At 40.0% G+C, this 25031-nt stretch overlaps 3 protein-coding genes across 4 annotated transcripts in view; 1 reads left to right on the forward strand and 2 right to left on the reverse strand.

Moving 5' to 3' along the window:
• Positions 1-2691: 2691 nt before the first annotated feature.
• On the reverse strand, positions 2692-10110 carry LOC143282116 (uncharacterized). The gene is made up of 2 exons (XM_076587625.1): positions 9909-10110; positions 2692-7464 (listed from the first exon to the last, which is right to left on the reverse strand). The coding sequence occupies exon 2, from the start codon at positions 7123-7125 to the stop codon at positions 3508-3510; it is 3618 nt and encodes a 1205-aa protein (XP_076443740.1). The 5' UTR covers positions 7126-7464; positions 9909-10110; the 3' UTR covers positions 2692-3507.
• A 26-nt stretch (positions 10111-10136) lies between these two features.
• LOC143282121 (uncharacterized) lies at positions 10137-20660 on the forward strand. Of its 2 annotated transcripts, XM_076587637.1 has the most exons (6): positions 10137-10291; positions 14816-14914; positions 15519-15665; positions 16501-16667; positions 18837-18918; positions 19750-20659. In XM_076587637.1, the coding sequence occupies exons 1-6, from the start codon at positions 10187-10189 to the stop codon at positions 19825-19827; spliced, it is 678 nt and encodes a 225-aa protein (XP_076443752.1). In that variant the 5' UTR covers positions 10137-10186; the 3' UTR covers positions 19828-20659. The 2 variants fall into 2 exon arrangements, with proteins under 2 accessions (XP_076443752.1, XP_076443761.1); XM_076587646.1 differs by lacking the exon at positions 14816-14914 and having other exon boundaries at positions 10153-10291; positions 19750-20660.
• Positions 20661-22342: 1682 nt separating this feature from the next.
• The window catches only part of LOC143280510 (alpha-1,6-mannosylglycoprotein 6-beta-N-acetylglucosaminyltransferase A-like), a 29487-nt gene continuing 26798 nt past the window's right edge, over positions 22343-25031 (reverse strand). The window contains exons 13-15 of the mRNA XM_076585224.1: positions 24940-25031; positions 23526-23709; positions 22343-22602 (exon numbers count right to left, since the gene is read on the reverse strand). The exon at positions 24940-25031 is cut by the window's right edge and continues 28 nt beyond it. Coding sequence (XP_076441339.1) covers positions 22343-22602; positions 23526-23709; positions 24940-25031 — 536 coding nt within the window. The remainder of the gene's footprint in view (positions 22603-23525; positions 23710-24939) is intronic.

Here is a 25031-nt window from a genome sequence, read left to right on the forward strand (position 1 = left end):
AGAAAGAAAAAAGAAAAACAGTCTGAACATGAGAACATAAATTGCATCAGACACAATGACCATGGAACAGAAACCGGCTTATGCATCAAGACAATAAATAAGTTCTGGTCATTCAATCAAAGCATTTAGAAAAACATATGTGGTTTCCTTTGCACAAATTGTACAATAAACATGGAATTAAAACCGGTTTATTCACCAATATTTCAGAAAAATTCTCTCTTACACATTTCACATCAATTTAATAATTTATCTTCATGCAAGTGATACTTCACATGGAAGAAAACATGTGGTTTATGGTGAAATTGCATACTGCATCTCTATAACCTATAGTAATTTTTTAATTCTCATCCATCTCAACAAAAATTAAAGAACAAACATCAACAAAATAATATTTAAGAACGTAATACCTTGACCAGCCAGCTTACAAACACACACACACACACACACAGTAACCTTCTCCACATGACAAAGTCTTCTAGTTCTACACATGACATGTATACAAAGTTAATTTCTATTGTTAACTGACTCACTGACTTTAATAAAAACGAATTTCTCAGAACCATTCAATAAAACAGAACTAACAGCCACTCTCAGAATATTTGTATGCATTCTTTCCAAAACAAATATAACCAGAGAAAATGGAAAACATGAAGCTGTAACATTAAATAAGATATTAATTTACATATCATTTTCATTTTTTTCTTTGTCTTTTTTTTTTTTTTTTCATTCACTATCAGGGAGCTGCCTCATTCTTGACAGAAAAGGCAACTGGTTTGACCAAATCATTCAGTCATTAAAGTCAGTGCCATAATGTCCAGTTTATCTCTGATTTAACTGAATACAAGTGTACATCATGTAGAAAGTACTATCACAGTGATTTGCAAAATTATCAAAGGTCAGAGTGATATTCTCTCCTGATTTGCAAACTGTTAAATGTCAGTGTGATATTTTCTGCATGGTGAGAATCAATCAATCCAGATGGAAGCTGTATTCAGCTGTCTGCACGCTCCTTCTACAGGTCACATTAACCACACAGACTGACTGAGCAATGATCTGTTTAGAGTGTGAGCACACTCTGAAAGCATCTATAGTGCTTTCTAAAATTACCTCTCCATGAAAAACGGAAACTGGATTGGGCTTTTCAATGTCCTGTCATGAATGCAGTTCTATTGGTGATTACATTATTCAACTGACTAGCAAATAATTCACAAATTAGAGAGTTTTATTTTTAGCCTCATTTGAGTTGGTAAACTATAATCATAGTCAAAAAACAGAAATAAATGAGACACAAGTTCACTGTAAAATTCCACAAGCAACCATACAGTAACTCATCCCATTTAAAAAAAAACCCATTCATGCTATAAAAAAAAATTAATAAAAAATAAGGACAAAGCACATGAGATCAAACTGTGAAACTACTACTGTACCCTGTACCTGGTCGACTAGTTCAACATGATCCCAGTTAGTACCATCACTGTCTGATGTTAACAACTGATCCCACAACTTTCTAACTGAAAAGCTGCACACAAAATTCAAAAGCATCCAGGACACATTTCAATCACCAAGGGGTGCATCACTGCATGCACTGTCAAGAATGAAAAGCTTCAAATGAGATGTGAACAGAAAGTGCAAGTGCACAATCTGTAAATAACAAACCATGAATTGTGGTACTAAATTCTTCCAGCTAATTCCACTGGACGTGGAGGAAAGCCACGGCGCCCTACAAGTTCCACTGATTTCAATGTCCAACATTTCCCACAAAGATTCTCTCCAATAACAGACACCAACAGGCAAGCTGACAGCCTGCAAAACAGCAGAGAACATAAAAAAATCTCCCCCAAAGCAAAATACTTTAAAGAAAGTTAGAAACAAAGAAAATTAGAAGGGCCATGTTTTTTTGTTTTGTTTTGTTTAGTTAATGAAAAGGGAACTGAGATCAATATCTTAAAAAAATGTTTTGGACACAGTGTCAGACCTGAGAATCCATTTCAAAACTTAATAAGGTGCAGTACTACACTGCACAACTATGAGTATGAATCAACAAATGTCATGAATGTTGCAGTTTGTACACACACACACACACATACACATACAGTGTCAAAGAATGCAATTTTCTGTATTCTCAATGGTCTACCGACCAAAGTCATGATTTGCCTCTCATACCAGAAATCCTCCACTTGTCATTCTGTAACAAGCTAAAAGCAGACAGCTAACACACACACACTAATTAAAAAATAATTTCTAAAAGCTTCAGCAATGGGCCATACATACATTGGTCAAGAGTTGGTCAAGCATGAGAGAGAGAGAGAGAGAGAGAGAGAGAGAGGAAAGGAGAGAGAGATAGATACTAGTTTGTTTTCTTTCTTTCTTTCTTTTTTTTTTTTTTTTTGGTGTGTGTTTTTTTCATTTCTTTTCTAAATGTACATATATAATCTTTAAAGAAATATTATCAAAAAGTGAGACAGTATTATAAAAAAAAAAAAGATTAAAAAATCAAAAAGTGAGACAGTACTTAACAAGTGACCTTGAATTGGCACTGGATGCCCAGTATAGTGGAGATCATGCAATGTAAATAATAGTTGGAATACATTCTCCTGTCTGCTCTTCTTCCTTCCTAACATTCTTTCACAAATCAATACATTATGGCACACACCTCATTCAAAACACCTTCAAACAATAATTGCCAATTGATTTTTGCTTTGAATACTGAAGAATCAAACCAGTACCACAACATGACTGAAATGTAAACATATTCCACTTGTTCCATATATCAATTCCAAATGAACTATTATCTCAATGGTCTCAAGTGAAGGACCCTGGACTAGAGTCACTTGTACGCCAGTTTAACACCATTCCAAGGTCACTCACCATCCTAGTTCACAATGTGGCAACAACTGACTACTTAAACTGAATATTATTACCAGTGCAAACAGACTGAACCACCGCAATTTTTAGCTACAACAAATCAAGCTGCCAAACTCATGACATTGCAGTATTAGTACAAACTACAATATATTCTGTTAGGCTAACTGAATTTCAAATCAGAACTAGATTTGTACTTTTATCAATCATGATTTTACACACAGCTGGTAATAAAGCTACAAGATTATGGGATGTGGACAACACTATTATTATAAACAAGGTGACCAAAGGCAATCCTGGTTAAAAGCAAAAAAAAAAAAAAACAAAGACAAAAACGATGGACTTCCTTCGTTAAACTGATTGAGCACCACGACATCAAACTGCCCAATACAAAATTATATTAAAAAAAATTAATGCTTTTAGCCCAGGTGGATTTTTCATTTTCATCATACTGCTGGTCTTATACATTTACAAACCTAATGATATTATTTAGATATCATGAAAGAAAAAAATGGAAACTAACATGGGCTAAAAAATTACAAACACAAATACTAATCCACGATTATCAAACAGCCTCCAACAAGCTCATTCAAATAAAGCTAAATTGTAAACTAGTTCTAACTTCATTATCAATTCATGCTCATGTTACAACAGAACAGAAAAGAGAGGTTTTCCTTGCTGCTGATCCAGATCTTGCTCTTCCCCCAGCTGCTGAATGAACTGCTGGTGCTGAAGCTCTGCCTGTGGCTGATGCTGAGGCTGTGGAACCTGCCTTTGGGGCTGCAGAGCTGGCACAGGCTGCAATGGCTGAAATCTGGCCTGGCCCTCTGCCACCTGATAATAGCGAGGGAGACGAGAGGAGACAGGTCCCCTCTGTGGCACAGGCTGGGGTCCCACATCAACAGGACCTGAGGGCTGCATAGGAGCTGGTTCAGACGTGTTTGCTGAGGATGTGGACAGAGATGCAGAGACTGATGGAGAAGATGGGGATGTGTTGACCAATGGAGAAGACACAGAGGTTATGACTGATGAAGACGACTGAGAGGCAATGACAGTGGGAGAAGAGAAAGATGAACTGACTGATGGAGAAGCTGCTGCTGCTGCTGCTTCTCCTGATACTGATGTAGCAAGTGCAGCTTTGCTGGGACGACTCCAAACACCATGACTTCTTCCACCACTGCCATGTCTTGCAACAGGAGCCAGCAGTGATGACCGTTCTGGTGATGAAGCAACAGCTAGCGCTGGATTCCTGGTCGGAGACTGTGTGACAGCGGTGTTTCTGGTGCTCCCCTGAGGATACCCTGCATTTCTATTACCTGCTTGGACAAGGGGAGGATTCCTAGAGGCTGCATGAATAAGTGGGTTGTTTCTAGACCCATGGGTAAGTGTACTATTTCTGCTGCCACCATGAATCAGAGCAGTGTTTTTGGTGGTTCCCTGAAACCTGGTGCCTGAGGGTAATGTCCCCATCACCCATCGGTGAGTTCGATCCATGCTGCTTGCGATTCCACCATCATCAGTTGCCTGGCATCCCATGGATCGACAGCTTGTGTCAAGTCCTGCCACCTGGTTTCTTGCCACCTTACTGGGGCTGGCCAACACAGCAGACTGTTTGCTTGTTGGGGGAGCATGCTGACTGCCCACTGTGCCTGGCTGACCAGCGGCAGGTGGGAAGCTGACCACGGCAGCACTGCTGTTCCCCATGCCTCTGACAGCCTGACTGGCCCCCTTGTTGGAATGGCCCCTTGCATTGGATGTGTGACTGTTGTTCCTGTCTGAATAATTGTTCCTTCCAGCAGAATCCACAATGGACACTGGCACCTGTTTGCCAGCAGCAGGATGAGAACTCACCACAGATACTGGTACTTGTTTACCAGCAGGAGGAGGAGGAAAATTACTGGCACTGATAGGAGGCCGACCAGATATACCTGGCTGCTTGCTGACAAAGGCAGACCGACCGCTGTGGTCAGCTGACTGACTCTCCTCAGATGGCCTTGGTCCAGAGGGTTGGTCTGATGCAGGCTGTGCCTTTTGTGGGGGCTGGTGTTTCGGGGATGAAAACTTAGAGCTGTGTTTCTGCAAAACCTCTGCTTCTGGGCCATCACCAGAAGACTGAATCCTCGCCGGTGCCACTCTGTTGTCTGAATTCTTAGAAAATCCCCTCTCTTTGTCCTTTGATGCACGTTTAGGCAGTGAATGGGGCAGAGTGTCTCTGTCTCTGGGAGGTGGTTGAGATGGTCCAGGAATAGTCTTTGAAGTGACTTCTTTGAAAGGAACTGATGATGTTCTGTTAGAGTGGTTATGGGAGGGAGGAAGTGGGATCTTCTTCCATGAAAGTGACTGCACACAGCCTCCTCTGGTTAGAGATTCTGATGATGATGATGCCATGTTGTTGGTGCGATGGGGTGATGTGGGTGAGGCAAAACGAGCGGCAGAACTGGGTGAGGCAATAGGTGAATAGATGGTGTGATGGGCAGTGCCTGGTGATGAGATGGGGGAAAAGACGTTGTGGAGAGGGACGGAGTTGGAGGGAGACGCATGGGCCAGAGGTACAATGCGTTTCCCTACTGGCCTGAAGGCTGAGCTGGGTGAGTGGATACCTGCAGGTAAGGCACTTGAAGACTCTGAGCTGACTGCATGAGCAGTCCCACTGGGGGTATGAGAAGGGGCAGGATTATGACTGGTTTTTACTAACTCACCAGGAATACTAGTGTCACTGGAGTCAGGGGATGGATTGTGCTTGGACACACAAGCTGCTAATGTTGCAGAGTCGCTGGCAGGAACAGTGTCAGGCTGGACAGCAGCCACAGGGGTCATACGTTCCCCAGTTAAGGCACAGATTTCAGGTGAGGCTGAGCCATCTTCAGAATGGATAACATCAGAAGATTCTCTGTCCTGCAATGCAGCTGGATTAGATGCAGAAGATGCTGCATTTGGCCACTGGTCTGCCAGAGTCATTCGCATCATATTGATACGATTGTCTCTCTCAGTACCACTTGCATCAGGGCTATTGGGTTCTGAAATGGTTCTAATTAAGGCACCAGCCACCTCTGAACTACCCTGTTCACTAATTTGTTGAGGATGATCACAAACTTGAGTAGGTGAAGGCTCCATGGGAGGTGGCTGACTCTGCAGGGACTGCACCTGACATCCACCGATACGAGTGACTGGGATGTTAAGAGGCAAACAGCTGGGAATGACAATACTGCTGCTGCCATCCACAGCTTCCGTCTCTGATTCATTTCCATCACTGGAAATAAAAGTTACAGGTCTGGCCTCTTCATAGGGCGGTGGAGGTTCTTCATCAGGATCAAATACAAGCTGCACTGACATATTGTCTGTCAGTGTTTCTGCTTGAGAATCTCTAGCATTGTCTATGGTAGAGTGAGATGACGTTATTTCCCTGTGGTTGTGGTCTGTGTCCCTCAGTAGAACAGTTGTGACTTCTGCATCCATTGGGGCGCTCTGTCGACTCTGTTGTGATAGTGAGGATGACTGACGATGATGAGAGTGTCGTGATCGTGAACTCCCTTTGGATCGGTCTGAATCACGTCTGTTTGAAGATCTCTCACTTGGAATTTTCAGGTTAGTGCTGTCAGTCTCACTAGCTTGGCGTGAATGTTTCCGTGATCTGTCTGATCCAAACAAAGGTGTTCTACTGTTGGTGCTTGTCCTGCCAGTGCTGTGAGTACCTCGCAGTGAGCCACTTCTATATACAGCACTGACGTCAGAAAATCTGTGTCGGTATCTCCTCAACTTGAAAGTCTCCTCTCCTCTGCCCTTTTCTCTGGTGATGAACTTACAGCACACAATGACAGACAGAAGGTTACAGGCCAGAGACAACACACCCACACCCAGCACAGACCCGTGAAGAAAAAGTGTCACTTTGTGCTTGCTGATGTCAAACCTCACAGGCTGGTAGAATCTGCTCCTGTAGGTCAGTCCTCCTGCTGACAGCACCACCATGGCAAAAGAAATGACACAGGTCACAATAGACAAAAAGAAGTACAGCCTGGCACTGATGGAACTTTGAGCCCGAGCAGCATACATGGCAGCCAGACCAGAGACGGTGACAGTCACTCCCCCCCACATGCCCGTGCTGACATAGTAGCCCCATGCTAGCTGAACTATGCCCACAACTGAAACTACCACACATGCAGAGCCCAAGACTGTCAGAAGAATTCCTAGAATAAAAACCTTGGTGTATGGGAACTCCGCTTTTAGACCCCAGCGTAGCTGACGCATCGTTGGGTCTCTAAACATTCAGAAGTCTTAGTCTCATGGTGAGATTGGTTACTGATTTCACAGTCATTGTTTCTCACATGCATTCACATTATGTGGTGTGGGTAATTCACAGACTACAGAAATATTGTCATTGAAATTCATGTATCTCCAACAGGCTATGTATTTCTCTAAGATACTCACAATACATGATTATAACAATATAAGTCAAAAACAACACTTATGTGTATCCACTGCTGCCAAGATTTTATTGAGTCCAATTCACTGTCATCACTTGCTGAGACTAAGTGCCTCACAGTTTCCTTGATGAATGACTGTGGCTGAACATTAAGACTTGTTTGATGCGAACTCTGTCTGCATCTGAAACAAAAACAAACAAAGGTCAGAAACAATAAAATAAACCTAACTAATCTAAAAGGCCCATGTTTACCACTGGACATCATCTATAAAACCACGATTATATTTTTGTAACCAAGGCATTAAGATGATATTCAGTTATATTTTAAAGTACTTTTTATCATGAACGGATTGAGGGGAAAAAACATCCTGGGAAATCAGGCCATTTATTCTGAGCATAAAATATAAACAACAACAAAAAATAACCAATGCAAACCACTGGGTATTTAAAAAGACACTTTAGATTTTGTTAAATGAGCCTAAGGATTACACATGAACATGGTTTTTACTTCCCTTCTTCCCAGATTAAAAGATAATGTTATTCTACTTTTCTAGACTCCAATTTCAAATAAATCAAGGTTGATTTATTTCAGTTGATGATGATGATGTTCATAATGTTTTTTCTCTCCAATATTTACTGTAAATCATGACAGCAAGAGTACTCTGAATCACTGTGTTTTTAAACACTGAGATAAGTGATTCATAATTCATTAAAGTCTGCAAGATGCTGATAAGTATGACCTTTGACAAGGACTGTTCAAATTCTTTTTTCCCCTTGTACTAGTCATAGTTGTACATCTTGCAAGTCAGATATATTTGAAAAATGATACTGCCACAGGATAATCTCATAACTTAGTAAACATTTTTTTAAAAAGAAATTTGAGAGAGAGAGAGAGAGAGAGAGAGAGAGAGTGTGTGTGTGTGTGTGTGTGTGTGTGTGTGTGTGTGTGTGTGTGTGTCTGTTTGTCTGTGTCTATGTGAGCATGTCTGTGTCTGTGATTGTAATTGAGCAAAAGGAGGGAGGGAGGAGGGGGGAGGGGAGAGAGAGAGAGAGAGAGAGAGAGAGAGAGAGACAGAGAGACAGAGAGAGACAGAGACACAGATTGATTCCAGTTTCTATTTATGTTGGGAACATATCTGTATGACTGAATAAAATGACTTTAATGATAAAATCACCACAAATGCTTGGTTGAAAAAAAAAAGAAAAAGAAAAAATGTGAGAAAAAACTGACATAACTGTCAATGGCAGGCACACTTACAGATTCATTTAAGACTTCACACACAGATAAAAAAAAAGAAAAAAAAAAGTGTTTTACTTTAATTCTAATATTCATATATGCTCTGTTGTTTATAGTATTGCATGAACTATAATAGAGACTATGAAATCCCAAATGTGTTTATATTCATTAAAATGTTGAATATTCTACAATAATAATAATAGTAATATAATAATAATAATACATGGCTTCTTGTCATTCTTTCATGAACAGCAGTAACCAAAAGCTCAATACAGACATGGAAGATGTATGATCATTTTGTTCCTAAAAGGTCCAAAAATGCTCATATGGTTTTATACACAGGTCTACTAGTTGAAAAATACAATATCATAAATGAGTACTTTCTAAACATGTCTTAGACTTCCCTTATTTCAACCACACAAAATTCCAGGAAAAACAACAATGATCTTACAACAGGACTCAAGTATTAATTTGCATAAACATGATGAGAGGACTACAGAATTATTAATATTCCAGTTGCATAAAACATTTAGAAAATTAATTTCAAATTGCCCCAAAGCATGATCACCTAAAAATAAGTCTAGTCCAGCACAATCAATGACAAAGACCAGTTTAACTGACAGAAAAATGCAAGCAGTAACAAACCTGAGAACAGATTTCTCCCTTGTGCTATTTCAGACACTGTTTCTATGCCTGATACCACACATCACATCGACTGCTGGCTGGAATCAAAGTACTGCCCTATGCTTGTCAAACACAGTCTCCTTTCATGAATCCATGTTGTGTAACATTTCCAAGAGTTGCTTTGCGTTATGATTTCATCCAGACATGAGTTTACACCATCATTAACCCATAGAAACAGAAGTGCATCAGCCCTATAAAAGGCAACACCGCCGAATCAAAACAATTGATTTTTCTGGGGTGACCTATTTTTATCTCTGGGAATGCCAGTAGAAAGTGATGACATGTGCGCTTGGGGCATAGAGACAAACGAATGCGATGTTATAATTAAATGTACCGTTTCATCAATATTCTCGCAACCATAAACAGTTCACTATCAAACAAATGGACACCTGCCAACTCACCAATTCTTGTTAATTAGATCTAACGCTTCAAGCTCTCCAAACACTTGGCAAACGTTCGCGTCATTGTCAGCGCATGAGAACTTCAGAACTGAACTATAACAGCTGTAAAAATCGAACTTGTTATCCTGTCTCCACTCTGATCGTGAAAAGCAACCTTTGCGCACGCATGGAATAGTTTGATAGGATTTAATGATTGATTTTCTGTCGGGTCTTCAGCTTCACTCTCCTCTCTAACACAAGCAACCATCAGCAGCAAATTCCTTTGTTCGCCAGTCGGAACAAGGGTGTGAGTCGATGGACTTACCTCCTTCACAATCACATGGGAAACTGAATGAGCCGATCGATACTGTGACTGCAGATGCTGTCGTGGGTATTTTGATGATCGTCGTGTAACCTGTAAACCCTCCACTAAGAGTTTACTTCTTACTTACGCGACCTTTCTCGTCAGGTGAAATCTAACAAAGAACACAATGTTTGATTAGATAGAATGAAAGCCAAACGACCAATCGACTGGGCCGTTTTAAATGACGCTGCTTTACCGGAAGTGATGACTTTAGAAACGAAAGAAGGCTGAAAAGCGTCATGTCTGCATCAGACGAAATCTGTCGGCTGGCTTACGAGGGTGATTTCCCTCAGTTTAAAGTGAGACTGGACAACGATGTATCGCTTGCTACTAAATTAGACTCAGTGAGTATCATTTTTAAAAATTTTATAAACCATGGTGGTTCTAAAGCAGCGATCAATGATAACGCACATTTGAATTCCCTGCACTGTTGCTGATTCTTTGTTTCAGAAAATAACAGCACTAGTTTGTTTTTGTTTTTTTACATCCAGTCCCCGCCCAGAACAGGGTCTACACTACTCAATAATACATAAGTCATGAGCATGGTAATAATAGGATATACGAAAAATATTTAGAAACATGCGTGCACACACTTACAGACACACAGAGAAACACAACCATGGTGTTAATGAAATACATAGGAAAAAGAAGCATAAAGAACACACACACACACACCACACACACACACACACACACACACACACACACACACACACACACACACAATGTGTTTGAAATGAAATACTATACTACTGCAAATATGAATACAAATATAGAGATACACATAGCAATAATGGGAGAAAATGCTCTTTACCAGAGGGAGCATAATTCCATGTGTGCATGAGATAAGTATATGAAAAACAACAACAAATGTTGTCACAGGTGAATGAGAGAGGGAGAGAAAGAGAGAAATCACAAATGAGAGGAAACAATATGTATCCATAATCAGATAATGGATAGATGACTTCAAATTATATAGAAAAGAAAATAGCATTCAGTATAATCATCGAATCAGTACACATGCATTGAATTAACAAAGAAACAAATGGCAACTACTGCATGAAACTACTTTTTAATTGAAAAGAAAGAAAATAAACGAAGATGAAAGCAAACATACACAAGTGACAATCAGTATCAACATGGCGAGCAGTAGATTATGCATAAGGTGGGAAAGGTAATGTTTTCTTTAAGGTAGTTGGGCAGTGGCGTTGTTTAATTGTTTCTAGGATTGATTTCTATACAGTGGCGCCTGAGTGAACCAAACTGGATTTGAACTGACCAATTCTTGGGATTGGGATTTTGACTTTTGGGAAGTTCCTTGATGAATTTAGAGAAAATTTCTTTATTGATGTTGGTGGTTCATTTCCTGTCATAATCTTGTGGATTGTTATTCCTTTGTTGTACTCTAAGCTAAGGATTAGTGGGAGAATATTCACTTGATTATAGTCTGAGTCCAAAAGGGAAATATTTTTAGAAGTACCAGCTTGAGCCCCCATTTATGAAGATTCAGTAATGCCTAATGGCTTTATGGTGTTTGCACTGGTGGAGTCCCATAGGGACAAGCTGTAACAATCTTCCGACTCTGACATCAGCTCTCCCAACAACACAGGTAGTTTGTTACAACTGGACACAGGCTTCACAGGGAAGAAGGCATTGGTGAAGTGTAACTCTGACAGTCTATGTCGTCTGGTTTTGCCCATGTCAGAAGACAGTGGGGTAGTTCCACTGACGAAAGCTTCGTCCAATGACGCCTGCTTTGTCCGCAGGCATAGCCCTCAGCTTCTGCCCCTTGATAGCAATATCAAATTTAACACCGAAAGCAAAAGCAGCAGTTCCTCTCCGCAGACCAGTTCAGACAGCTTGAGCTGCATCAGTTTCATCGTGGACTGGATGTTGGTGGGGAGTGTGGAGGCGGCTTACAACGAACTGCTTCTGTGCAGCCTGAATGTAGAAGTGGTTGTTGACATCACCAACGTGGCCCCGCACCGTGTGCCCGCGGAGAAAAAGACCACCTGCCCCTGCACGTGCAGCAAGAAACACTTCTGTTCCAAGCTGAACTTGGCCGTGGACGACATTGAGTGGGAGAATATCGAGCAGCACTTTGAGGATGTCAACGCTTTCATCAACAGCTGGCGGCACCTCATGACTTACTATCACATCTCCATGGACCGAGCCCTGGCGTATGTCCACTCCAAACGTCTGCAGATGCGCATCAACCCAGGCTTCATGAGGGCCCTGCAGCGGCTTGAGAAACGCCTGGCTGACCAAGGCCGTCATAGATCCCCGCCCTCTTCCTTGCCTGACCTGAATCCGCCATGTCCTCGGACTGCATGGGACGAGTGTTGACTGGTGTGTACCGTGCACTGTCTGTTTTTTTTTTTTCTCAAGGCCTGACAAAATGCGTTGGGTTACGCTGCTGGTCAAGCATCTGCTTGGCAGATGGTGGTGTAGTGTATATGGATTTGTCCGAACACAGTGACGCCTCCTTGAGCTGCTGAATCTGAAACTGAAACTGTTGTGTAATCTACTATTGACCAGACATATATGTGCTTGAAAATACAGTTCCTGTGAGTGGAGGTCAAGGAAGTGTTTGCTTGTGGACAGTTGATGGGTATTCTGCAAAGGGAATTTATGTGAGGATTCCAAGTGAGATTGTTGTTGATTATGATTCCCAGAACTTTAGGAGAGGACGTTAGCAGAGAGAGGGGAGAGTGACAGAGACACACAGAGAGAAGTAATGAAAGAATAAACTAACTTTTGACAAACAGTGAGAGAACTAGCACAACTAGTATTTCCACACCTCCCCCCCACCCCAACTCCCTCCCACCCCTCCCAAAAAAAAGAAAAGAAAAAATACATGAAAAGAAAGGGGTGAGGGGGACGTTCCACATGAAAGAAAAGGATGCAGGACAAGTACTGAGAATGAGAGGGAGAGAGAAGTAGGTAAAGTCATGTGTGATTGATAATACAGTTCTGGAATTATAATGAGAGGTCAAGCCATACATGATTAAATTTTAATTAATAAAACACTATTGTATGACTTAGATGTATGCATATGAATGCATATATTATATACTATTATTTATGTATGTGATTATTAAATCTAGTATTTTAATAGTAATATGCCCATTGATTTTTCTATTTTATCAGTGCACATTTTCCCCATTTTATTTTATTTTGATACTATTTATTTATCTAGTTTTAGTTTGGTATGGTATATAATTTATATAATCAAGCATATCATGTATAAAATGAGTTTATACTCTGTCAAACATGCATGCTTATTATGAATTTTTTAGTGTTCATATAGTGTGGGATCATGGTAAACTTTGTGATGTTCTTTGGATGTAATATCTGTGCTTTTTAAAAAGAATTCTTTAATCATTTATCATTTTGAAAAGAAAACATAGGCTGCCTTTTAATCAGCAAATGTGTCAATAAGAGGAATGTTGTATCTTGTGGTATAATGAAGTATTTGTTTTGCTTTGTTTTTGTATTTCTTTTTATCACAACATATTTCTCTGTGTGAAATTCTCCCCTTTTTTTTCCCCTCTGTGCAGTTTTATTTGTTTTTCCAATCGAAATGGATTTTTCTACAGAATTTTGCCAGGAACAACCCTTTTGTTACCGTGGGTTCTTTAACGTGCACTGAGTGCATGCGCGTAGGACCTCGGTTTATTGTCTCATCTGAATGACTAGCGTCAAGAGCACCGCTCAAGGTCTAGTGGAGGGGGAGAAAATATCGGCGGCTGAGCCGTGGTTCGAACCAGCGTGCTCAGATTCTCTCACTTCCTAGGCGGACTTGTTACCTCTAGGCCACCACACCATGTAAGATAAGATATGAAAATAAAATATACATGTTGAAAATCCTCCAATGGAAAACCCCAAAGAGAAAGAGAGAGAGTGTGTGTGTGTGTAAATGTGTGCATTTGTGTTTCAGATAACCTGATCACTCAAATTGTTGTGTTTTTTTCCCCCTTTTTTGTTTTTAAAAAAATTTTGCTGCCCCATCATCAGCACCGTTTCAGTGGCATTACTCCCATGCCGCTCATTTAGATTTCCCCATACATGCCTTCACCCGGGTTCATCCGTCACTGTTCCAGCGTCAGCAGGGAACAATTGATGTTAGATCGCCAGGAGGCCACACACCAGAGGAGACCCTGCACTGCTGCTGAGTCACTTCAATGGTGTTCAGTGGTGCCTGTTCTGATTTAACGTACTTAGGACACCACCTACTAAGCCCCCTATTAACAACAATAATGACTTAGTCGCAGAGCCAGACTGAGTGAGCAGCCCTTCCAGAGTGGAGACCACCACCACGTCCCCCAAACAACAGCCCCCCATGAATCTGCCGACACTGAAGACATTGACAGGACTCACCCCAAGCACAGAAATGGAGGGGTATCAAAACTGAGGTCACCATGAGACCAGGGCATGAAAGGCCACAGACTTTGAGACTGTTTTGTTTATATTGATGATGATGAAGGAGGAGGAGGATGACGATGTTGCTATGGAGGTCCATTTTGGTTTGGGACTGCGTGACAAGGCTGTACTCTACGCTTCCTGTCATAATGATATCCTGGCGTTAACCAGGCCTGAGAGATACAGACACTTGCACTGTTGTCAGGTAATAAGAGCAACACACCCAAAGATGCATCCGTGAAGTGGATGACACTCTGTGTGGTCCCAATCTCCCCATTTAAGCCCATTGCACACTCAAATCTGGGTAGGAGCCGGCCATGTGCCGAAAAACCCATCTCCACTGGGATTCGAACCCCCGTTCTCCTAGCCGTCAGTCTGGGACGCTAACCACTTCACCATGGCGACTGGTCACTCAAAATGTATTGTTGGTACATTATCATTTGTAGAGTGGCCGCTGTCCATTGCATTGGGCATCATCTGGGGGGCGTATGGACATTGTAGAGCTCTTGCTGCGCCACAGGGTGGAGGTGGACCCAAGGGATGAGGTGACCCATCCACACTTTTTTTTTTTTTTTAAATCAGAATTCATGTACAAACATCTATTCATACTGGTTACATAATGCACAATGATTGTTGCAGAATTAAAGAATAGCATAATCCTTCCAAATATATGATAATTTTACAAAACATTACATGACAGTTGTTAATTGCCATGGCCTAGATAATTGTCATATGGAACAAAAATCATGTGCATATATATATATATATATATATATATATATATATATATATATATATATATAAAGACATAGCACATTGTGTATTTAATTCATAAATGGTTCTCCACAGCATTACACAATGATTATTTATTGGAAAGACAATTTTAGCTTCAAGTAAATTCATACACACTCACACACCGACACCAACACTTACACTCCAACACACACACACACACACACACACATGCATGCACACTTTTTGTTATAAGCATCTTTCATTTTTTGTAGACTTCAGAGTCATTTAAAAAATGAAGGAAGAGTTGTTCACCTCCTTGTCAATTGCAAAGCCTTTGTACTATGAACCTGCTATTCTGTTCATCGTTAATGAACTCAGTCTCTCTGTATATGTGTGTCTGTGCATGGGCTGCAGTCCAACTGGACACCTTTGATGATAGCAGCATCAGCAGGTCACACTGAGATTGTCAAGATGCTGATTGGAAGCGGTGCACAGATTAATGCGGTCAACTCCAATGGTCAGAGTGCCATGCATTATGCTGCATCTAGGGGACGATTTGAGGTGGGTTTTGTTAAACTATTTCCCAAGAAAAAGAGAAACAGTTCCTTAGAGTTGTACTTGGAGGTAGAGGCTCAATGGGTGTGTGCATATATTGTGTTGACCCAAGCAGCTGCATGCATGTGAACATAATTATGTGGCATTACATGTGCTGTGTAAGTGAGCTGACAAGTATGTATTTAGGCCCACTTATATAAGTTATAAGTCTTGATAAGTAAGAAGAGAAGGAAAATGGATGAACAATCTTTCATTTTGGAGTGTGTGTGTGTTTTTGGGGTTTTATTTTTTTGTTGTTGTTTGTTTTTGTAGCACACAGTGGAAGAACCTTTTCCATCATCAGAACTTGTAGTAGACAAATTTTGTTTCTGGTATCAGTTACAGACAGTTTTTCATGTTTTTTTTTTTTTTTTTTAATGAATATTCATGGGTCTTCAGTTTATAAGAACTATTTTTGTTTAAAGATTAGGGCCATACATATTGCAATCAGGCAGGTTACTTTATCAGTTTATGCTGCAACTTTATGCACATCTCTTCAAGTTTGTGCATTCACAGTGAAAATGTTTATTGTGTGGCAAAGTATCGGACGCCTCCTTGGTTCCAACAGTAAAACTAAGTGAAGTAGCTGCTAACCCTAATTCAATGAAGAACACTTTTCTCAGGGCTCACATCGTGTTATGTTCATTATAAAGCTGAAAATGATGTATAATTCTATTAAATTTTAGTTTGGGGCTTTTACTCATTTTACCTCTTTTTCTGCTGGATACTCATCAGTGTGTCTTTTCTCCTTATGCTGCCCTTGCTTATTGGGTACTTTTTTGAATGTTTGTCTTTGTTTCAGATTGCAGAAACATTACTGCAGAATGGAGCAGATGTGCAGGTGTTTGATCACCTGGGTCACACACCATTGCACCGAGCCGCCAGCGTGGGAAACGTCAAAATGGTGAAGCTTCTGCTGCAGTACATTGTGGATGTCAACCACAGAGACTCCACTGGCTCCACTCCACTGTAAGAATGTGAATGTGATGGTGAAATGCTTCTTTCTGATTAGTCCAAGGCCCATGGCTGAAAGGGGAAATCAGACATAAATTACAAAATTGAATATTGTAACAGAATATTGAATTATGGATAATAACAATTGTTTTCAGGAAACATTCACTCACACCCGTTTTGTGGTATAAATTGCAACCAAATATAATTGTTTTAGAGCTTTGTTAGTTTAGAATGCCAGATAGTGGAAGGACATTTATATAAGTATCATTAAATCCGAAACCAACATGATTTATGAAAATGTTTTGGCTGAATATATTCCATCCTCTTGACAAAAAAAGCAGAACAGCAAAACATAATATGAATTTCATCTTCTTCACAATTATTGCATAAATGACATAGCATTTTGTCAATTCTTCTGCTATTGAATCTACAGCAGTGATATGCAGTGTCTGAGACACCAAATCTTAATTTGTCAAAGAAAGTTACCTATACCAGTTCCTTACAGTTTCAACACAGGTAAACTTAAACATCCTGTGCTCAACATAATCTGCTGCTCTTCTGAATGTGGTTAAAACCGTTTATAAATCCTGTTATATTTTCAGTGCTCTGGTTATCCCAAACATACATATATGTAAATCCATAAGAACACAGACATTTTCATATGCTTGTAAACCAAGTCTTCTTTCCTTATTTGTGTAAATTACAAACGGGGATTATCATGCTGTAGAGAAAGGAATTGAACAAGAAGGAAATGTTTGTGTTAGATGTACATGCTGTATAAACAGCATACTACAGCAGTTGATATTTTACATGGAAAATGAGGGTGACAAAGAGAGAGAAAAATGTTAAACAGTTAGTAAGTACTGATACTCATGAAAAGACTTGTAAGCAGCAATGATTTGAGTTTCGAACATTAGTCTTATGAAGAGCAACAGTGCTTATTTTTTGTTTAAGATTGTTAGAAGGTGGTTGGGTGGAAAAAAATATTTATGACTTTGCACATTAACAAACAGCAGGTTGATTGTGTAGATACTGAAGGATTTGGAAGATCAACCAAAGCTGTTCTGAACATGCGGTTTTACTGTGAAAGGCAACTGAAAAATCAGACAGGGCTGCCGTGTAGTCACTGGACTACTTTGAAACAGCGGTTACATTTGTGTGACTGTAAGTGTTTGAGAGAGAGAGAATATGCTTACACACACACACACACACACACACACACACACACACACACACATATATATATATATATATATATATATATATATATGCTGAATCGCCATAGAGATTGGTACAAGAGGGTTTGTGAGTGCATCTGCCCATAGCTTCATGAAATAGCTGTCGATTTCTGGCAGAGAGAGGACACAGGCTCTCAAGGCAATGGCAGAAGCAGTGGAAAAATGTTCCAGCTGGATCTGGTCAAGGAGGAATGAAAGTAAACTTCATAAGGATTAAATTTCCCTCCTCAGACTAGGTGTACGATAGTTCAATGGTTAAAATGTCTGCCAGGAAAGGTGACTCAGTCCTGAAGTGGCAACCACCCTGGAGGTGCGGGTTCGAACCTGCTGAGGACCAGGGGGGAAAAAATGGTGGCAATACAAGGGCATCCAGGAGTCATGACCTGGGTGCGGCCCGACCCCCTTAGAGTGTAAGGAGTTAAGGGCTGAAACACTTTACTGAGGAGGGCTTCTTCTCTGAAGACCTTGCACTGTCCAGCTCTCCCAAGAGTTTCTTATCATATATATATATATATATATATATATATAATGTGTTTGTGTGTACACTGAGATTGCTACAGTTTTCCAAGTTGTGTCTCTGTGTGTGAAAGTTTATGTGTGTGTGTGTATTGGGTGGTAGGTGGTGGGGGTGGTGGTGAGAAATAGGCTTATGGTTCAACTACCCATGGTTTAACTATCTTGTGTTGTTGTTTGTTTTTTTTGTTTGTTTTTTTTTAATGTATTTTTGCTTACAAAGTACTAAACAGCTATTACTATTTGCAGTTAAGTTATCATTGAGGAAAGCTTAAATACATATTCTTATCAAACAGGTAATCATCATCTAAGAAATGACTGTTATAAACGACTGTTTCAGGTTACCAGTTTCACCAAATACTGTCATTTAAAAAAGAATGGGTGATTGTGAGTAGGTCATCCACACACTGCATAAAACGATCCTTGTTTTCAGCCACCTGGCATGTGAAGACGGCTGTGGTGAGATTGCTCATCTGCTGGTTGATCATGGGGCTCGACTGGACATCCAGAACAGAGTAAGCTGGTTTTTGTTTCTTTGTTTTTTCTTCAGCATAACCTTTGAAAAATGCTTATGTAGTATTTGAGCTGGCTGGTCCTAGCCAGTGCTGAAGTGAAGATTCCAGTGGAGGGACAATACCGAGCTAAAACACTCCATTGCGTCAGAATTTGTGTCCTTTTTGTCATTAACTATGTAACTATCACTCATTTATGTTCTCCATGTTAAGCTTTGGGTATGATAATTGGCTGAAAACTGAATGGTCAGTAGATAGATGTAAAGAAATTATTGCAAAGTAATGAAGTAAAATACAGTTGAAGAGTATTCACAAGAAGATGAAAATTTACAAAATATGACAAAAAACAGATTGCCATTAAGTTGTGATGATTTTCAGAGTAAAATATGGAAGTGTAGTTTTCAGTTGAAGACAAAAAGTTTATAAACAATGAGAGGTGTTGTGGTGCTATTTACTGAAAAAGTATTTATGATACAAAAAGTAAACATTTTACAAAAGAAGACGGAGGGAATGTGTTGAATATTTTTTAAATAATGTTTGAAGCGAGATGAAGGAACAATGAGGCTGGGAGGCAAAGGAGGAAATAACAGTAAAGGGAACTAACTCTCTCCATTTACAAGGTACAAAACTTCAAGTAATGCTGCTCAGGAAGCACACAGGTAAACAAAAGGTACATTGGAACAAACCGAGACCCTCCTCAAGAAAGGAAGCTCTGGGCTTGTCCTTTATATTTGAAGTTGTGTACCTTATAAATGGAGAGAGTTACTTCTCTTTATTGTTGTTCAATCTTTGAAGCTTTAGAGTAATGTTAACATGTGTAACATGTGGTTTCAGGAGAAGAAGACACCGCTCGATGTAGCGACAAGAGGTCTGAAGAACGCCCTCCAATCCCGCATTGACACAGATGGGTGATCTGACTCCCACTGATGTCATGGTCTTTCTGTTCATACACATTGCAAGATATTAATCATGGATTTTTGTTGCAGTCATATTTTGTTACATTTCTTTTTTTAATGGTATGTTACATGCATGGTGAAACAGATGTTTCTTGGTCCATTTACAGTTGTATTATGTTGTGTTCTGTTTTAACTTCAAACTTTTCACAGTTATTGGTATTGCATGATTCTAATAACCGTAGCATTTTTAGGGAGCATTTCCGTTGGATATTTTTTGATGACTCAGACAATGCTAAATATTCATGTCTTTTTTTTATCTTTGAATGTGATGACTTTGTCATAAAATTCTCAAAAATTTTTTATACCTCCTTATGGCTTTTTCAAATAAAGGCTTATGTCTTCATGACAGGTGACATATCATCATTATAGTTTTTCCTGAAATGCAGGTCATTCTGATATCCAGGTTAGAAATGAACAAAGATATTCAAATATTTGGATTCTGTCCTTTTTTTTTTCTCTCTCTCTCTTTGTCAGTGTAAGCTGGAGTATGGAAATGTCTTGAATTGCTATGGTATGCATCTGAAAGTGAATCTGGAGAAAGCGCATATTTTTTGCATTTTTCAGTTTTAGTTGGCAGTTGTTCTGCCTTGCTTTGAAATTTGTATAACTTGCATTACAAATATTTTCTGCATCATTTCATGGGCAAAATTATAATGACTTCCATTATTCATGTGGTGCAGATGCTCTTATTACCAGTTTGAAATTATGTGGTTATTCAAATTCGTGTTGTCAGGTACGACTGTTAGTAATGAAATAAAGTGTCCAAAAATAAAATTGCTTTCAGAAGTCATGTTGATTGTATGGAGACTGGTTGAAGGAGGATGACCATCACACAGTGAGAAAACTGCAGACGGGTACCAAGCAGTACTGGAGGATCATCTGTGGCCTAAACTACTACAGACATTATTCTCTTTCTGGAGTCCCAGACACACATAGCACCATCATCATCATCCTCAATCATTGTTCATCAAACAGAGGTCAATCCAAATGCTGTTTGCCTGTTTCTGAGATAAAAGAATATATCTGCCCCAGTTTCAATGGTAAATTTTACATATGTGTGAAAACAATGTAGTTTTCTGGAACAGACCTGATACTGTTTATGGGTAGACAGATAACAGTTCTCAAGCGCACATGAAAAGAATGTGTTGAATTTTAATTATGAGGCTGTTGGTCAAATGTGCATTGTTGATGGTTCAGTGGTTTACTCTCCCCTTGTCCATGACCAAACTACCATCCCCTTCCACACATACCCTCTCCACACACACACACCCCACACACATGCATGCATGCACACATACACACAGAAAGTGAGTGTGACCATTATGGGTTTTTTTTGTTGCTGTTTTTTTAAATCAGGTGATGGAGTGAGGTTCACAGAATGCAGAATGACTGAAAAAATATAATAATAATAATAATGAAGTGCAGTGATGCATGCTGTCATCACATTCACTGTTGAATGACACTGGGGAAGCCACACCTGCCCTGGACAGGTGTTGAATCAGAATGAAGGTCTGCTGAATGACTCATTTTTGCATTAGGTTTTTTTTTTTGTTTTGTTTTTTTGTTTTTTTTGCTGCCCTATCATCTGCACCGTTTCAGTAGCATTACTCCCATGCCGCTCGTTTAGATTCTCCCATACACAGCCATGCCCGGGTTCGACCGTCACAGTTCCAGCGTCGGCAGTCCGCAGGGAACCATCGATGCTAGGTCGCCAGGAGGCCACACACCAGAGGAGACCCTGTACTGCTGCTGAGTCACTTCAATGGTGTTCAGTGGTGCCTGTTCTGATTCAGCATACTTAGGACACCACCTACTAAGCCCCCTACTAACGACAATAATGGCTTAGTCGCGGAGTGGAGACCGTCACCATGTCCCTCAAACAACAGCCCCCCATGAATCTGCCGACACTGAAGACATTGACAGGACTCACCCCAAGCACAGAAGTGGAGGGGTATCGAAACTGAGGTCACCATGAGAACAGGGCATGAAAAGCCACAGACTTTGAGACTGTTTTGTTTATATTGATGATGATGGAGGAGGAGGATGACGATGACAATGTTGCCATGGAGGTCCATTTTGGTTCTGAAAGATTTATTGCATCAACCCCATTGCTCCTTAAAAATCTATATTTGAATAATATATATATATATTATCATAGATAGATATAGAACTATCAACACACACACAAAGATGTGTCGGCCAAAGCATGAGCAGAGCAGAATCAGACTAGATACCATAGATGTGTATTGAATACAGGTCTGTGATCAGACAGGTAATAGAATAGTACAGAACAGAGTACGTCTTTATTGCCAAGTGCACTGGGGTCACAGGGAAAATTATGGGGAGGGACAGTACATAAAAGGAACAAACATGAATCAGAAAGCATACAGAAACTGAAAATGAATATGGTAGGATTTTATTTTTAGACACATGCATATATTCATATAAGTGGTTGTGCATGCATAGTAACATCATCTCTCACAACCCCTACACAGCGCCGACTGCTGAGGAATGTAGTTTCTACACGGACACAGACGGCGGAAGTTGTCTTTGCCCCCTACACAGCTGAAGAGCATTTCATTGTCCTGGAGAATGCACTCCTCTTTGTCAGTGTCCACTGCTGGGTAGTAGATGTTGGCGGAGTGACCCATTTTCATACAGAGAGAACTGCTGTTCTTCAGAATATTCTCCGTGTTGATCTCAGCAAAGTGACCGGGTTCACAGATAGAGCCTGTAAGAAAGAATACAAATGAATGGTTTACAAGTAACAATTAAAAAGCTTGAACAAATGCTTTTGAAACTGTTTCTGTATGCAGATATGAGAAGAGGAAAGTGCATGCTAAAAGCACATGGAGGAAAAAAAAAAAAAAAAAATCCATCGACATGAACTAATACCTGATTACATATTAACTATTTCTCAACAGAATGAAAATATGATACAGTAAGTCAGATATATGCTTAAAAACGGTGTACTATGCATGCGTTTATAACAATTCTTTTTAAAGTTCACTACCACTATAACTTAAGTATTCATATTTAATATGTACAAAGCTGATAACAATAACCCTACATTGTAAAATGACAGAAAGAAATCACTCAAATTGTTTTTAAATGATGTAACAAGAATGATGTGTGGGAATAGATTCTGTTATTCTTGTGAGTACTTCTATGTAAAACAAAAACAGAAAAGATTCACCATCCTGCAGCAGATGATGATGATGATGATATTAAGATCATATCCAGGAAGCTAAACATGAAAAGAAGGCAACATTTTTTATCCTCGACATGAAGTTTTCAACAGCCAATATCACAGTGAGATGATGATGATGATGATGATGATATTAAGATCATATCCAGGAAGCTAAACACAGAAACAGCCTTTATTCTCGACATGAAGTTTTCAACAGCCAATATCACAGTGAGATGATGATGATGATGATATTAAGATCATATCCAGGAAGCTAAACACGAAAAGAGCCTTTATCCTCGACATGAAGTTTTCAACAACCAATATCACAGTCAGTGAGATGATGATAATGATGATGATGATATTAAGATCATATCCAGGAAGCTAAACATGAAAAGAAAGGCAACAGCCTTTATCGACTTGACATGAAGTTTTCAACAGCCAGTATCACAGTCAGTGAACCATACCTCTGGCCCAGCAGGCCTTGGCACAGGACTGCCCAGTTTGCCCCATGAGGAAGGTGAGGGCAGAGGAGGGGGGCCACTTGGACACAGTGCGCTGAAAGTTGCAGAACTGCTGGTGCTGGATGTAGGCACTCATCCTCTGCAGCATCCCTTCCTCTGTGAACTCGTATGGCGTGAAAGCTGTGAACTGCAAGTGGCGGACAAAAAAAGATGTGTGTGAAAGGTCTGAGACAGAGTCATAGACAGACAGACATAGTAGTAAGTACGTGAGAAGGGGGTAAAAAAAAAAAGATTTTTTTTTCAAGAAAAGCCCCTTAATTAGCCTACTCCAAAGGTGTTTGGCATGTAAAATGCAATAGAGGTATTAAAAACCAAACTGAGACCACAATGTGTGTGTGTGCTCATGAAATATTTATATGAGAATGAAACACGACCTGTGGCAAAAATGGATGGACCTAAAAAATAAAATATAACAAAATAAAATACACCAGAATATAATGGGGAGGGGGCTTGGGGGGGAGGGAGATTGCCGAGGCCCCACTAAAAAAAAATGTTAAAAAAGTGGGGAAAAAATAGGGGGATGGAGGCCCCACATGAAAAAAAAAAAGCAAAAAAAGCTGCAGCAGTATGTTTGGTATATTCAGTTAAATGCACCAACAGCAAGAAGACAAACGTATCGTGACAGTCAGCCTTCTCAAAGATTTGTGCACATAAATGGCAGAACCACGAAAGGTATCCTCAGTTCTAGATGACATGAACAAATTCAGTGTGAAGCAATAAGGGCTGTTAGATGTGGAGCTGTTACCAACAGTCCCGGGTCTCCTGTCTCCGTTCCATATCAAACCTACTGAGAGCTCTTGAAGGATGATAAGGAATGCTACTACTACTGCTGCTGCTACTCCAGCCATTACTACTACTACTACTACTACTACTACTGAAAACTCAATCAGCGCTTTCCTCAAAATAGAGCCGAAAGTGCTGTACAGAGGCCTACATGTACAAGACTTATGAAACTCACGAAAAATGTAAATGACAAAATACTAATACAATAATCCATATACACACCAGCTGCAAAGAAACTTGACACCACTCATCTAGTTCATTTGCACACACACACACACACACACACACACACACACACGCACGCACACACACACATGCGCACAAGCACTCAGACATGCACACACATACATACACACATAATATATGCTCAGGCACACTGGAAATGATGAAATACAAACAAAATGATCCATTTACGCATCAACTGCAACAAACTTGACACCACTCATCTAACTCATTTTCACACACACACCCTCTCCCCAACACACACACACGCACGCAAGCATGCAGACATACACGCACATACACATACACATAATTATATGCACAGACAATTGATCGCAGCAAAATTACTTACCTTCCTGACTTTCATTATCTCCTGAACAGCCAGACGAACCTCAGTCAGGTTGTGAATGTCAATGGTGTACACGTGGGGCTTTCCGATGAACA

The sequence above is a fragment of the Babylonia areolata genome, chromosome 1 (assembly GCF_041734735.1).
Source record: "Babylonia areolata isolate BAREFJ2019XMU chromosome 1, ASM4173473v1, whole genome shotgun sequence".
NCBI lineage: Eukaryota > Metazoa > Mollusca > Gastropoda > Neogastropoda > Buccinidae > Babylonia > Babylonia areolata.